General features: G+C 42.8%; 1 protein-coding gene across 1 annotated transcript; it reads left to right on the forward strand.

Moving 5' to 3' along the window:
* The first annotated feature begins 287 nt into the window (after window positions 1-287).
* LOC110502494 (cadherin-related family member 3) lies at window positions 288-10467 on the forward strand. The gene is made up of 18 exons (XM_036934462.1): window positions 288-588; window positions 832-988; window positions 1130-1215; window positions 1393-1490; window positions 1822-1923; window positions 2163-2371; window positions 2616-2865; window positions 3020-3185; window positions 3332-3434; window positions 3603-3701; window positions 5268-5506; window positions 5712-5880; window positions 6810-7011; window positions 7096-7231; window positions 7786-7991; window positions 8331-8370; window positions 8484-8532; window positions 8660-10467. The coding sequence occupies exons 1-18, from the start codon at window positions 292-294 to the stop codon at window positions 8728-8730; spliced, it is 2679 nt and encodes an 892-aa protein (XP_036790357.1). The 5' UTR covers window positions 288-291; the 3' UTR covers window positions 8731-10467.
* Window positions 10468-14105: the final 3638 nt, after the last annotated feature.

Genomic DNA, 14105 nt, shown 5'->3' on the forward strand with positions numbered 1-14105 from the left:
AGGATACTTGACGAGAGAAATGGACAAGGATTTCAAACTCCTACTGAGCCTGACCCTGGGCATGTGGCTGATACGAGGTGAGACCACTACATCCAGACTGTCCTCTGTCAAAGTGTTTTCTTTACACTGTACTTTCGAGCTGCTCATTTTGAATATAGGTTTTGTATGACTTTCCTGGGTCATGTTCATTAAGGCACACCGTAGTAAAGCGTTTTGCAATGAAAAACAAACAAGCATTTTTTTTAATTTTTTTTGACACTTTCAGAATCAGACATCACTTCCTTGTTTTAAATGTTATTTAGTGCCATTTTATTCTGTTTGGTGCCTACTGACCACTGCCTCGGTCTCATTAACTGGTGTTCATTTCCTCTGCGGATCCTTTCAGGCTCGGCTCCAGAGGTTTCGTTGATAGGCCTGCCAGGCACAGCTAGACTGGCAGAGAACAGCAAGGCTGGCACTGTGACCTACAGCTTCCAGGTGGCTCTGTCCCCAGGTGTCAGCTTGGCATCGGGATACCCCAGGATACTCAACTCTGACCCACTCACCAACCAATTCACTGTGTCTATGATCAACACTAACAAAGCACAGGTGAGACATTGCTCAATACTACCCTAGCAAGGCCTCATATGTACCAGATCATCAAATACTTTGAGCATTTCTTTCAGCCTGTCTATTTGGATGGGGTTTGTGCTTTTGAGACTTATTTAAAAACAATTTCAAATTATGTTTAAACCCAGGTCTGATACAGCCCCTCCCAGAAGAAACGCCATGTCTTGCAAAGTAAGAGTGAAGGTGGATGACTTCATGATACATTTTCTGTTCTGAATACAGGTGACAGTAACAGGTACTACCAACCTGGATTTTGAGACGTCACCCAACAACTTTGTCCTTCAAATCCTCGCTGTGGACAGTACGAAGGACCTGGCTCTCCAGAGACTCACAGTCATCCTAACTGATGTCAACGAACCCCCTGTATTCCTAGATGAAGGTACTGTGTGTGTGTGTGTGTGTGTGTGTGTGTGTGTGTGTGTGTGTGTGTGTGTGTGTGTGTGTGTGTGTGTGTGTGTGATGGTTATTATGACTTACACAGCCCATTTTAACCTCCTGTGTGTTCCTGTATCCTCTCAAGAGTATGTCCTGTATGTTCTGGAGAAATCCCCACCAGGAACGATCTACAGGCCAACAGTCTCTGATCCGGAGAACCAGCCTGTGACTGTATGACTTCCTATCTCTCTCTCTCTCTCTCATACCAGGTGTTGGGTAAATGTCAATTCAGTTAGGAAGTAAATTGAAATTCACCATATTGAAGTTTAATTTACTGTGCAACCCTGACACATATACTGTCTGTTTATTAGTTGAAATATCTGACTTACATGTTGTTGTGTATTTTAGTTTACACTGGCCCCGTCAAACACAGAGTTTCGTATTGACGTTGGCTCAGGATTCCTGACTACAACTAAACAGTTCAACTACCTGACTGACCCCAGAAGGTAGAGATGTGTCTCCTGCACACAGACATCACATTATAATATTCTATACCAGAGGATTGGGTACTGTGCCGTTGAAAATGTCTCTCCACCGATGTCGCTAACAGCATACCACAGCATTATGTCAGTGTGTAGTGATGTCTTGTAAATGTTACATTCTAATTCTTATGTGTCGTGCATTCTGTGTCGTGCATTCTGTGTCGTGCATTCTGTGTCGTGCATTCTGTGTCGTGCATTCTGTGTCGTGCATTCTGTGCCCTGCATTCTGTGTCGTGCATTCTGTGTCGTGCATTCTGTGTCGTGCATTCTGTGTCGTGCATTCTGTGTCCTGCAGCTATGCCTTCAACCTGACAGTGAGTGATGGAAACAACAGCGTATCCAGAACACTGGTCATCAACATCGTCAACAGGAACGATGATAAACCTCAGTTCCTAAAGTCAGTATTACTGTTGATGACTTTAGTAACACTTAACTTTAGAAAATACTCATATACATCGTTTATAAAAGTGAATTCGTTTATAGTTTAAAAAAAATATCTGTCATAAACGGTTGTAATTAGCACACTGGTTGAAATTGTGCTTTTCTCATTTAGCTGTTTCGATTCCTGTATGACCGTACCCATTTTTGTTGTTGTTGTTTTGCTGTATATCTGTGTGTGTTTTATGTCCTATGCAGTACAATCACAGACTTCACAGTCTCTGAGGAGCTGAGTCCAGGGTTTATCGTGACTAACATCACAGCAGTGGTGCCCGATGAGTCCTTGTACATCATCTACAGCATCGGCACCAACAACTACCTGGCTATACACAGATGTGAGTTCACTGCTCAGTCATCCTCTACATGCTTACCGTACTTCAACAAAATATCGATAATTGACAAGAACTAAAAAGGAATTTGTTCTGCGATCAATTAGTGAAGATTGTAATTTTCAGTTTTAACAAACAGTCCCCACTACACTTAGAAAAACATGGACTGTGGACATACAGTATGAGTTCAGCTTCACAGCCTGATTGATTTTTTTTCTTAAACAATCAACAATATTTAGATTTTTTTGTAAATGCTCACTGTGCGTGTTTGTGTGTGTGTGTGCGCGCGCACCCCTGTGTTTTGGCCTGTCCCATGTCTCAGACACCGGCCTGGTGACTATAGCCAACAGGATGGACCGTGACTCAGCTCCTCTCAGGGAGGACCCCGTAATAACGGTCCTTGTGACAGCCACCTCCAGCCCTTCTGCTCCTCCCTCCAACACCATCACTCTGACCAACACCATCACTCTGACCATCACCGTCACGGACATTAACGACAACCCTCCCGTCTGCTCCCCAGACGCACACAGGTCATATTTTTATACTGTTGTTTATCCTTTTTTTTCAGTATTGTATCCAACAGATAGACACAGTTAAGTAGGAAAGGAGTGTGTGTCAGAAGAGATGTGGCTTGGATTTGAACCCATGCTGACACTAGTATGTGCACGAAGGCAGCAGCCATTATTGCTATGTATCCATTGCATAATTTCCTTTGACTGGATCCAGGGTGGCAGTATCTGAGACGGAAAAACCTGGGGCCCTGATCACCACGGTAACGTGTACAGATAATGACGTTGACACGGCCTTCAGAGAGTTCCTGTTCACTGGCCTGTCCTGTCTGGGCTGCGCTAACCGCTTTGCTCTGGAACCCACGGGATCCAATCAGATCGTGGTAAGCAGAATATTCATATTTAAAGGGACAGGAGTTTTTTCCTGACCAGTGACATGAAAGTATAAAATTACTGAATGAATCCCATTCATACAGAGTCACAAACGTATACTTTACATGAGGTTGTTTACAATTCTGTCCCCGTACAGCTCAAAGGAAACCTAGACCTTGAGGATCCCAGTAACCTGCCTGATGGTAATGAATACAGCCTGTTGGCTGTGGCTGAGGATAAGGATGAGTCCAACCTAAAAGGTAGGTGACTGACTGTTTATTTGCTGGTTTGCTTGGTTTTTTTTTATTATTAGGTGACTGACTGACTAGACTGAACACAATTGTATATCACAAAGTAGAGTAGTGTGATTTCCCCCCCCCCTCCCACTCAGACTCATTTTGAATTCTGATTCCCATGGTGCTTTGCAGGTAGTGCATACATCTATGTGACGGTGACACCTGTGAATGAGTTTCCCCCTGTGTTTAGCCCTCCATCGTATTTCTACAGAATCTCTGAGCTTCTTGGACGTAAGTTACTACAACTATAATAACTACACTACAACGATAACTACACTACAGCAACAATACAACTATAATAACTACACTAAAACAATAACAACTACACTACAGCAACAACACTACAACAATAACAGCTACACAACTATACAACTACAAATATAATAACTAAACTAAAACAATAATACACTAAAACAATAACAACTACAACTATAACAACTACACTAAAACTATAACAACAACACTACAGCAACTACACTACAACTATAACTGCAACAACTATAACATTGTCTGGTCCCAGATTTGACACAATGCAATCTGGGACCAGGTACAGCCAAAGTAATGATACTGATGACTGCTTGCCACCTTTGCTGCAGGTGTACACCACACCTATACCAACTACACTACAACAATAACAACTACACCTATACCAACTACACTACAACAATAACAACTACACTACAACAATAACAACTACACTACAACAATAACAACTACACTACAACAATAACAACTACACTACACCACACCTATACCAACTACACTACAACAATAACAACTACACTACACCTATACCAACTACACTACAACAATACCAACTACACTACAACAATAACAACTACACTACACCTATACCAACTACACTACAACAATAACAACTACACTACACCACACCTATACCAACTACACTTCAACAATACCAACTACACTACAACAATAACAACTACACCTATACCAACTACACTACACCTATACCAACTACACTACAACAATAACAACTACACTACAACAATAACAACTACACTACACCACACCTATACCAACTACACTACAACAATAACAACTACACCTCACCTATACCAACTACACTACAACAATAACAACTACACTACACCACACCTATACCAACTACACTACAACAATAACAACTACACTACACCACACCTATACCAACTACACTACAACAATAACAACTACACCTAATAACAACTACACTACAACAATAACAACTACACTACACCACACCTATACCAACTACACTACAACAATAACAACTACACCTCACCTATACCAACTACACTACAACAAACCAACTACACCACACCTATGCCAACTACACTACAACAATACCAACTACACCACACCTATACCAACTACACTACACCAACTACACTACAACAATAACAACTACACTACAACAATAACAACTACACCACACCTATACCAACTACACTACAACAATAAGAACTACACTACACCACACCTATACCAACTACAACACACCTATACCAACTACACTACAACAATAACTACACTACACCACATCTATACCGACTACACTACAACAATAACAACTACACTACACCACACCTATACCAACTACACTACAACAATAACAACTACACTACAGCTATACCAACTACACTAGAACAATAACTACACTACACCACACCTATACCAACTACACTACAACAATAACAACTACACTACACCACACCTATTCCAACTACACTACAACAATAACAACTACACTACACCACACCAAGCTCATTGATATGTTTGGGCCTCTCCCACCAGGTGGGACGGTGATAGGATCAGTGAAAGCTACGGACAGAGACCTCCCTGCCACCTGTGTCCGTTACTCCCTGATCTCTGGTGGAGGAACTAGTGGCCTGTCTAACATCTTCTCCCTGGACCCCAAGCTGGGGAGTCTCGCCCTACTGACCCGGCCAGACTACGAGACCACCCAGACCTACAGCCTGGTCATCAGAGCTGAGGATGGGGACCCCATCAGTCCGCTCATTGCCACCACTACGGTACCACGGCCTGGTGACCTTTATATTGACATAACAAGACATTATTCCTAATGATGTAAACACAGTCCAGTGCCTGTTTTATCCAATCACTTTTTTTTTTCGCCTTCCAGGTTGCCCTAGCAACAGGAGTATTTATCTTCAATGGTTCTTACCTGGTAATTAAAAATAAATATGCATGTAATGGTGATTTGTGCGTTTTGTTTAGGTCACTATCAACATCACAGAGGCCAATGACGAGCCTCCACTGTGTGGCCCCAACCAGACACATCTAATAGTCCCCAAGGACCTGAGGACAGGCTCCAACATCCAGGGCTTCATCATGACCTGCTCAGACAGGGACTCCCCTTCAGCCTCCTTCATCTACTCTATCTCGGGTACTGCCGGCCTCCAGGCCCGTATTCAGAAAGCATTTCAGTACGAATGCTGATCTAGGATCAGGTTCCTCCGTCTAAATGATCTAATATGACACAAAAGTCTAAACTGAATTTGAGATGACTTGGTCTGTTGTGGCTCAGTTGGTAGAGCATGGCGTTGTGGGTTCGATTCCCACAGGGAGACCAGTATGAAAATGTATGCACTGTCTAAGAGCGTTTGCTAAATGACGTACAGTGCATTAGGGAAAGTATTCAGACCCCTTGACTTTCCACATTTTTGTTACCTTACAGCCTTATTCTAAAATAGATTAAATCCTTTTTTCCCCTCATGACACAATACCTTATAATGACAAAGCAAAAACTGGTTTTTAGACATTTTTGCAAATGTAAAAAAAATGTTTTTAAATGAAATATTACATTTACATAATTATTCAGACCCTTTACTCAGTACTTTGTTGAGGCACCTTTGGCAGATATTAGAGCCTTGAGCCTTCTTGGGTATGACGCTACAAGATTACAATGTAATCCATTTTAGAATAAGGCTGTAACGTAAACAAAATGTGGAAAAAGTCAAAGGGTTTGAATAGTTTCCGAATTTAATTGAACCAGAACAAATTCTTATTTTCAATGACGGCCTAGGAACTGCCTGTTCAGGGGCAGAACGACAGATTTGTACCTTGTCAGCTCGGGGGTTTGAACTTGCAACCTTCCAGTTACTAGTCCAACGCTCTAACCACTAGGCTACCTTGCCGCCCCAATGCCCTGTAGATGTAATTAGCTACTCCTACTCTAAGCTTTATAAATACCAGCTCTGAGCTAACTGAGAAACCTCTAGATATGATCCTAGAAGACTGGTCTGACATACTTAACTTTTATAAATATATAAGATATCATAAGCTTGATATTTCCCCAAAAATGTTTCCCTATAGGGGCCAGCAACCTGAACAACCATTTTGTGTTCTCACCTTCCTCTGGCACCAACGTCACCAGACTCTTCCTGAAGGAACCCTTTCACTATGAGAGTGGCCTGGACCGGGTCTGGTACTACAGGTCAGATATGCTAACTACTATTGGTGCTCTTATCAGTCTGAACAACTATCAGTCTGACAAACAGATACTGTACAATGCACTCTGAACTGAGAAACTATCTGACCGTAATGGTCACATGTAGTCTTACCTTGTAACTTTATATGGTTGAATGGTTGGTGGATACAGCCTGACTGTGCTGGTTTCTGATGGGAACCTGCGGTCTGCAGGGTCTGTGCCGAGAGGTCTGACCCAGACCGGCACAGTCATCATCAATATCCTAGTAGTGGACCCTGACCTCACCACCGTCACCACTACAACTATAGTAAGCCTTATCTCTATACTTTAATGAACCTAGCGTAAAGTCAGATCACCACTCCCCCAGGGGCATTTCTTTCTTAAAGCAGTGGTTACGGTTGCTGCCTTTGGTCACGGAGACCCGAGCTGTGCTCAGGGACCTCCTACACTCCAACCACTATTCGGACTCCTAACCAATTGTGCTATTTAGGTTTTTTGTACAAATTACACGACTAACCTGAACCCCAGCACATTATACGGTATCCTGTATATAGCCTCATTATTGTTATTTTAATATGTAATAAACACTTTTAAAAGTTTTACTTTAGTTTATGTAGTAAATATTTTCTTATCTCTATTTTCTTAAAACTGCATTGTTGGATTTAAGGGGCTTGTAAGTGAGCATTTCACTATTGTATTCGCCGCATGTGACAAATAACATTTTGATTTGAATAAGGACATTAGTAGTGTTACCATAACAACTATTTCCCTCTTTTCTACATCTACTCTGAACAACAAATGTTGATGTGAATTTTCTCACAGCACAGACTAGCGCCACCACAGTTAACCTTTCCTTTGCAGCCTCGTGTAACATACATCACCGTCACAGAGAACACGTACAGCATTGACGACTGGTATATATGGTTTGTCATTGCTCTGGGGACCATGCTACTGCTTGGTTTACTCTCATACCTGCTGTATCACCTCTGTGGGAAGCTCTACAGGGCTCTTAAGCACAGTGACTGCTCCTGCTGCGAACCCAGGCCCCGGGAAGACCAGGAAGTACTGTGAGTATTAACTGAAATACTACATCTCCCAGTAGGCAAAGCTGGTTGAAATGTTGTTGATGTCCTTTCAACCAGTTTTGCCTGCTGAGCCAAGCTGTCGTTACATGGCCGTGGGGGGGAATCGTTACATGGCCGTGGGGGGGAATCGTTACATTGCCGTGGGGGGAATCGTTACATGGCCGTGGGGGGGAATCGTTACATGGCCGTGGGGGGTAATCGTTACATGGCCGTGGGGGGGAATCGTTACATGGCCGCGGGGGGGAATCGTTACATTGTTGATAACAGAAATGTATATTTCATGTATTACTAATGATATATTTTATTTTTTCTGTCACATAGGATCCCAGAACCAACACCTCCAAAGAGGGAAATATTAATGGTAAGAGTCTACCTACAGTCTGGCTACAGTCTGTTAAAGTGCCACTATGTTCTAGGACCTCTATTCAATTGTTGGTGACTGTCCTCTCTATATACACGCTCTCTCTATTCCAGGAAGTGATCAAGATCAACACGTTATTTGATGGAGAGGAAGTTGATCCTGGTAAGTTTCTCTCATTTCCTGTTATCTGTTCTGAGATGATATAAAAACCTAATTCTGACCTTTAGCAATTTTTTATATATATATATATATATATATATATATATATATTTTTTTTTACATTTTTCAGTCACAGGGAGGGTGTACGAGTACAACAGTAAGTCTGGAGCCAGACGCTGGAAGGACGTTACCACTGTGTGAGTCTGTCCCTATGATACAGCCAGAGAGCAGCAGCATGGTCATTCCTCATGGTCAGCATGGTCATTCTGCCCAATCACAGGCTAGGAGTGGGAGGGCTAGCACTGGCCAATCAAAAATGAGGAGTGAGGGAGTAGGCAGGGCCACAGAGGATAGAGGATCTCCCTGGTCCAGTCAGAGCAGACAAACGTCAGGGCAGTCTGCAAGGTCTGCTCGGTTTGCTCTTTCAGAAGGAGGCGTAAAGTTAGATATGGTACCCATGACAACTAGGGGAAGGCCCAACATGTCTGAAGTCTGATTCCTCACTGACATATAATACATTACTTGTGTGTTTCGAAATCTTTCAAATCATTATAGTCAAGCATAGGATTTTTGATTTGGGAAAAATGTTTAGCCTTTACAACAGTTGTGTAAACGTTTGTGAAGATAACGTACGTGCAGAGATACTCAAATACGTTGTACATTAGTACAAGCCGGGTCGGGGTCATAAAATGACCTGGTAACAGCTTTGTAAATCAAGATAACAGACAAATAAATATAACCTGTCAACGCTTCTCTAGATTAAAACTGCTCTGGCGTTGCTATGTTACACAGACCGTTGCCGTCATTCACCAAAGTCAAGTGTAACCAACTGTCCTACTGAAGATACACTAATCCCGCCACCCTTCTTTCTACCATAACTGTGTCTTTTGGTATGTTTTGAAATGCTCAGAGAGAAAAAAAGTATAATCACACAGAAAATAATCAAATAACATTTTCAGAATCGCAAAGAAAGTTGCTATAATCTACTTTTTCAATGTTAAAAGACCGGTCCTCCACAGGACATCAACTAACAGTTGGGCACTACAGTCAGACCCTTCGTCATTGGTCAGGCCCTTTTCACGCATGGAAGTTCTCAGCAGTCATACGAATGACACAGTTGTTCTTCAGACACTCCTGGGAAGAGAAGCATCCGTGATCATTTCAATCGCAGGGAGTAGACAAGCAAACAACACCATCCACATTGCAGCCAAATTTGAAGTCGAGTCAAGACTGACTGATCTACAAATAAATCACCTTGTATCATAAATATCTACTCAATATTTTTTTTTTTTAGATTAGGTCAGTCACAATTTACCCATAATACATCACGATTTTGAAGCAATTTAACCACCACCCTGTGACTGAGTACTGGGTTGCTGTGTGTGGTAGAGGGGAGATAGCCTGGCCCCACATTTGTTTGCGCTGTCAGTAAAGGACCATATGAGTTGATAAAACAGCACAAACAAATCTGGAACCAGGCTAGAGGACAGAGCAAAACATGTTAACGTGGTTTAATTTATAGGGTGTTGAAATTGAGCATTTATAACATATGTGTTTGAGAGAAGTGATTTGACTGAATTCAACACACAGCCTGTCTCCTTACTACTGTAACCAGCCTGATGTGGCTCTATTATAGCCTAAAAAGGAATTGAATCGGGGTCCAGTCTCAATTAGCTTAAATATTCACAAGAATACACCAAAGACGTCACAGACTTCATCAAGGCAATTCATTGTCTGGGATTGTCCTGAGAGAGATACAAATACAATAATAATATCTAATACATTCAGTATTGTACATGAAAGAATATTCCAAGTGACCAAAGATTCCAAGTGACCAAAGATTCCAAGTGACCAAAGCATATTACATGTCAGTGGACGGACAGAAAGCAACATTGTGATTAAAAAGCTAAAGGTTGAAGGAAACAGATACAGTAATAGAATAATAACTGTTTACAGACACAAAACAAAAAGTTAATGTGACAAGAGAAACGCAGAGGAAGTAAAAAATAAAAAAAAGTTTGTCCCTGCAAGGGCTCCATACCACCTCTCCTCTGCGGGCACTGTTGCTGATGAGGGCATCAGTGGATGGCGAAGGGGGGCTCATATAAGGCCCCCCATATGACCTGTGCTCAATCCCTAGGCTCTGGTGCAGGGCAGTCTGTCTCTGTCGTGCCATGGGGTCTCTTTATTGGGGACCCAGGTGTTGCCCACCCACAGAACCACGTTCAGGGAACCACAGATCTGAGAGAGCGAGAGAGAGGACTGTTAGGCTTTTTCTCAATTTCTTAGAAATCTGTCTTCTCCTTGGCTCTGCCTCCATCTGCACTGACCCGGAAAAGATTGACATGTGAAAACAATATGGTGGAAGCTCATCATTAGGCTGGTTTTCACTCGATCAGTTTATTTTTTAGATCAGTGGGGAAATAGAGAGAGAGAAAAAAAACATGGACTGAGAAAAGACATTCTCTCACCACAGACACGTTGAGACCATGCCCTGTCCTCGGCACTGTGCCAGGGTACACTCTGTAGACCCCTGGCCCATGACGACACACTCTTCAACCACAGGATGGCAAAGAGCACGATCACCACAATGTTCTGCCAGAATGGAAGGAAGGAGACACACACACACACGGAGAGGCTGGGGGACGACAACATGTAAGAGTCAGGGTCCCTCTAGTGGCCTGAAGCCAGCCCTGGCCTGCTGTTTATGTGTCTTAAATATAAATACTCAGAAAGCTTAACCATCAGCTGACCATGCAGTAGCCTGATTCCAATATGTATTACCAGTGTGACAACGATATGCACACAATGACTAGTACTATCTAGTGTGGTTGACTCACCTACCTTAGTAAAATGCACTGACTATAAGTCTCTGGATAAGTGTCTGCTAAATGACCACAATGTATTAACGTGATGCTATTATTCACTGTTTCGTCCCAGAGTGGTGTGTTCATGTAACTCACATAGACCAGCAGTCCCCATACGATACGGTACAGTCCCCATACAATACGGTACAGTCCCCATACGATACGGTACAGTCCCCATACGATACAGTCCCCATACGATACAGTCCCCATACGATACAGTACAGTCCCCATACGATACGCTACAGTCCCCATACGATACAGTACAGTCCCCATACGATACAGTACAGTCCCCATACGATACAGTACAGTCCCCATACGATACGGTCCCCATACGGTACGGTCCCCATACGATACGGTCCCCATACGATACGCTACAGTCCCCATACGATACAGTCCCCATACGGTACAGTCCCCATACGGTACGGTCCCCATACGGTACGGTACAGTCCCCATACGATACGGTCCCCATACGATACGGTACAGTCCCCATACGGTACATGAAGGCCATGATGGTGATGCTCACAATGAACTCAGCTGAGAAGGCAAAGGCCCCCAATCAGGTGAGTCTCTGGTATAGTACGATTACACCAGTAGCACCTTAACCAGGGGGGGAACAGGACAGGTGACGATAGAATAGAAGTCCTCAAAGGGCTATTCAAATGCACAATCATTACTGGAAAACTAAAACAAATGTATACAAATGCATTAGAGGACATTAACAGTATTGTTCAAACAAGCCTACAGCAGGTTGAGACTAAGCATTTACCAAAGGATTTTGGTCTAAACCCATTAACCTGATGAGCTTGGTCCCAGATCTGTTTGTGCCGTCTTTCCAGCTCCTCTTTATTGTGCAAGTTGGCAAGACAGCACAAACTATGGTGAGGCTACTAGCTACCCTCTGTCAGGGATATTAATATAACACACAGATAGGCTATTTGCTACCCTCTGTCGGGGACATTACTAGAACATACAGACAGGCTACTAGCTACCCTCTGTCAGGGACATTACTAGAACATATGTAACGGATGTGAAACGCTAGCTTAGTTAGCGGTGCTGGTGGTAACGGATGTGAAACGGCTAGCTTAGTTAGCGGTGGTGCGCACTAAATAGCGTTTCAATCGGTGACGTCACTTGCTCTGAGACCATGAAATAGTGGTTCCCCTTGCTCTGCAAGGACCGCGGCTTTGGTGGAGCGATGGGTAATGATGCTTCGAGGGTGACTGTTGTTGATGTGTGCAGAGGGTCCCTGGTTCGCGTTATACTGTTACACATACAGACAGGTTACTAGCTACCCTCTGTCAGGGACATTACTAGAACATACAGACAGGTTACTAGCTACCCTCGGTCAGGGACATTACTAGAACATACAGACAGGCTACTAGCTACCCTCTGTCAGGGATATTACTAGAACATACAGACAGGCTACTAGCTACCCTTTGTCAGGGCCATTACTAGAACATACAGACAGGTTACTAGCTACATTACTAGAACATACAGACCGGTTACTAGCTACCCTCTGTCAGGGTCATTACTAGAACATACAGACAGGCTACTAGCTACCATCTGTCAGGGACATTACTAGAACATGCAGACAGGTTACTAGCTACCATCTGTCAGGGACATTACTAGAACATGCAGACAGGTTACTAGCTACATTACTAGAACATACAGACCGGTTACTAGCTACCCTCTGTCAGGGACATTACTAGAACATACAGACAGGTTACTAGCTACCCTCTGTCAGGGATATTAATATAACATGCAGACAGGTTACTAGCTACCATCTGTCAGGGACATTACTAGAACATGCAGACAGGTTACTAGCTACCCTCTGTCAGGGACATTACTAGAACATGCAGACAGGTTACTAGCTACCCTCTGTCAGGGACATTACTAGAACATACAGACAGGTTACTAGCTACCCTCTGTCAGGGATATTAATATAACATGCAGACAGGTTACTAGCTACCATCTGTCAGGGACATTACTAGAATATGCAGACAGGTTACTAGCTACATTACTAGAACATACAGACAGGCTACTAGCTACCCTCTGTCAGGGACATTACTATAACAGATAGCTTTATCCCTTCAGGTATATAACCTTCGATCAAAGTTTATCTTGTTTCCTCCCCGCAAGAAATGGACACAATATTTATTCCACAGTAACGTCAGCCACTACAGCTCCCAAAAGCGAAAGCCGTGGTTAAAACTTAAATTCAGATGACAAAACGTGAAACACTCGGTTTGCTATTCAGTCAATATGATCGATAATAACAAAATATTCTAAAGATTCCAAGAATTTGATGAAGACAATCGGTTCTCTAATTAACAAGTGCAAAATCTATTCGAGGTTGGGGCATCATTACCCTTCCTGCTGCTAGACCGAACCAAAGACGCTACCTGCCAGCGCTAGTCAGTGTTGCCACCTCCTCAGTAAGGAAAGCAGCTATTGGCTGTCTTTTTTGTAATTCTTTTTGGCTGTCCTAAAAGTCCCCGAATGACGTCATCGCCTAATTTGCATAATTGGCCATGTGCATGTAATTGTGATGGACTCTGTAGGAGAGAGGAATAACGTCGTGGGAGAGACAAAAAAGTGAGTTTAAAAAAAACCCACCCTAAATATGTTTAGAACTACAAATTAACTTTCTTCTGTCGATTCTTTTTTTTTTTTATGTCACAATTCCAAACCTCCTTTATCCGGGCTTGG

The sequence above is a fragment of the Oncorhynchus mykiss genome, chromosome 2 (assembly GCF_013265735.2).
Source record: "Oncorhynchus mykiss isolate Arlee chromosome 2, USDA_OmykA_1.1, whole genome shotgun sequence".
In the NCBI taxonomy this organism is placed as follows: Eukaryota; Metazoa; Chordata; class Actinopteri; order Salmoniformes; family Salmonidae; genus Oncorhynchus; species Oncorhynchus mykiss.

Coding starts and splice junctions, on each gene's coding strand:
- LOC110502494 (XM_036934462.1), top strand. CDS start 292: ATGTTATTTAGTGCCATTTTATTCTGTTTGGTGCCTACTGACCACTGC. Junction 1,491..1,821: donor TACCTGACTGACCCCAGAAG/GTAGAGATGTGT, acceptor TGTGTCCTGCAG/CTATGCCTTCAACCTGACAG. Junction 8,533..8,659: donor TGGAGAGGAAGTTGATCCTG/GTAAGTTTCTCT, acceptor TACATTTTTCAG/TCACAGGGAGGGTGTACGAG.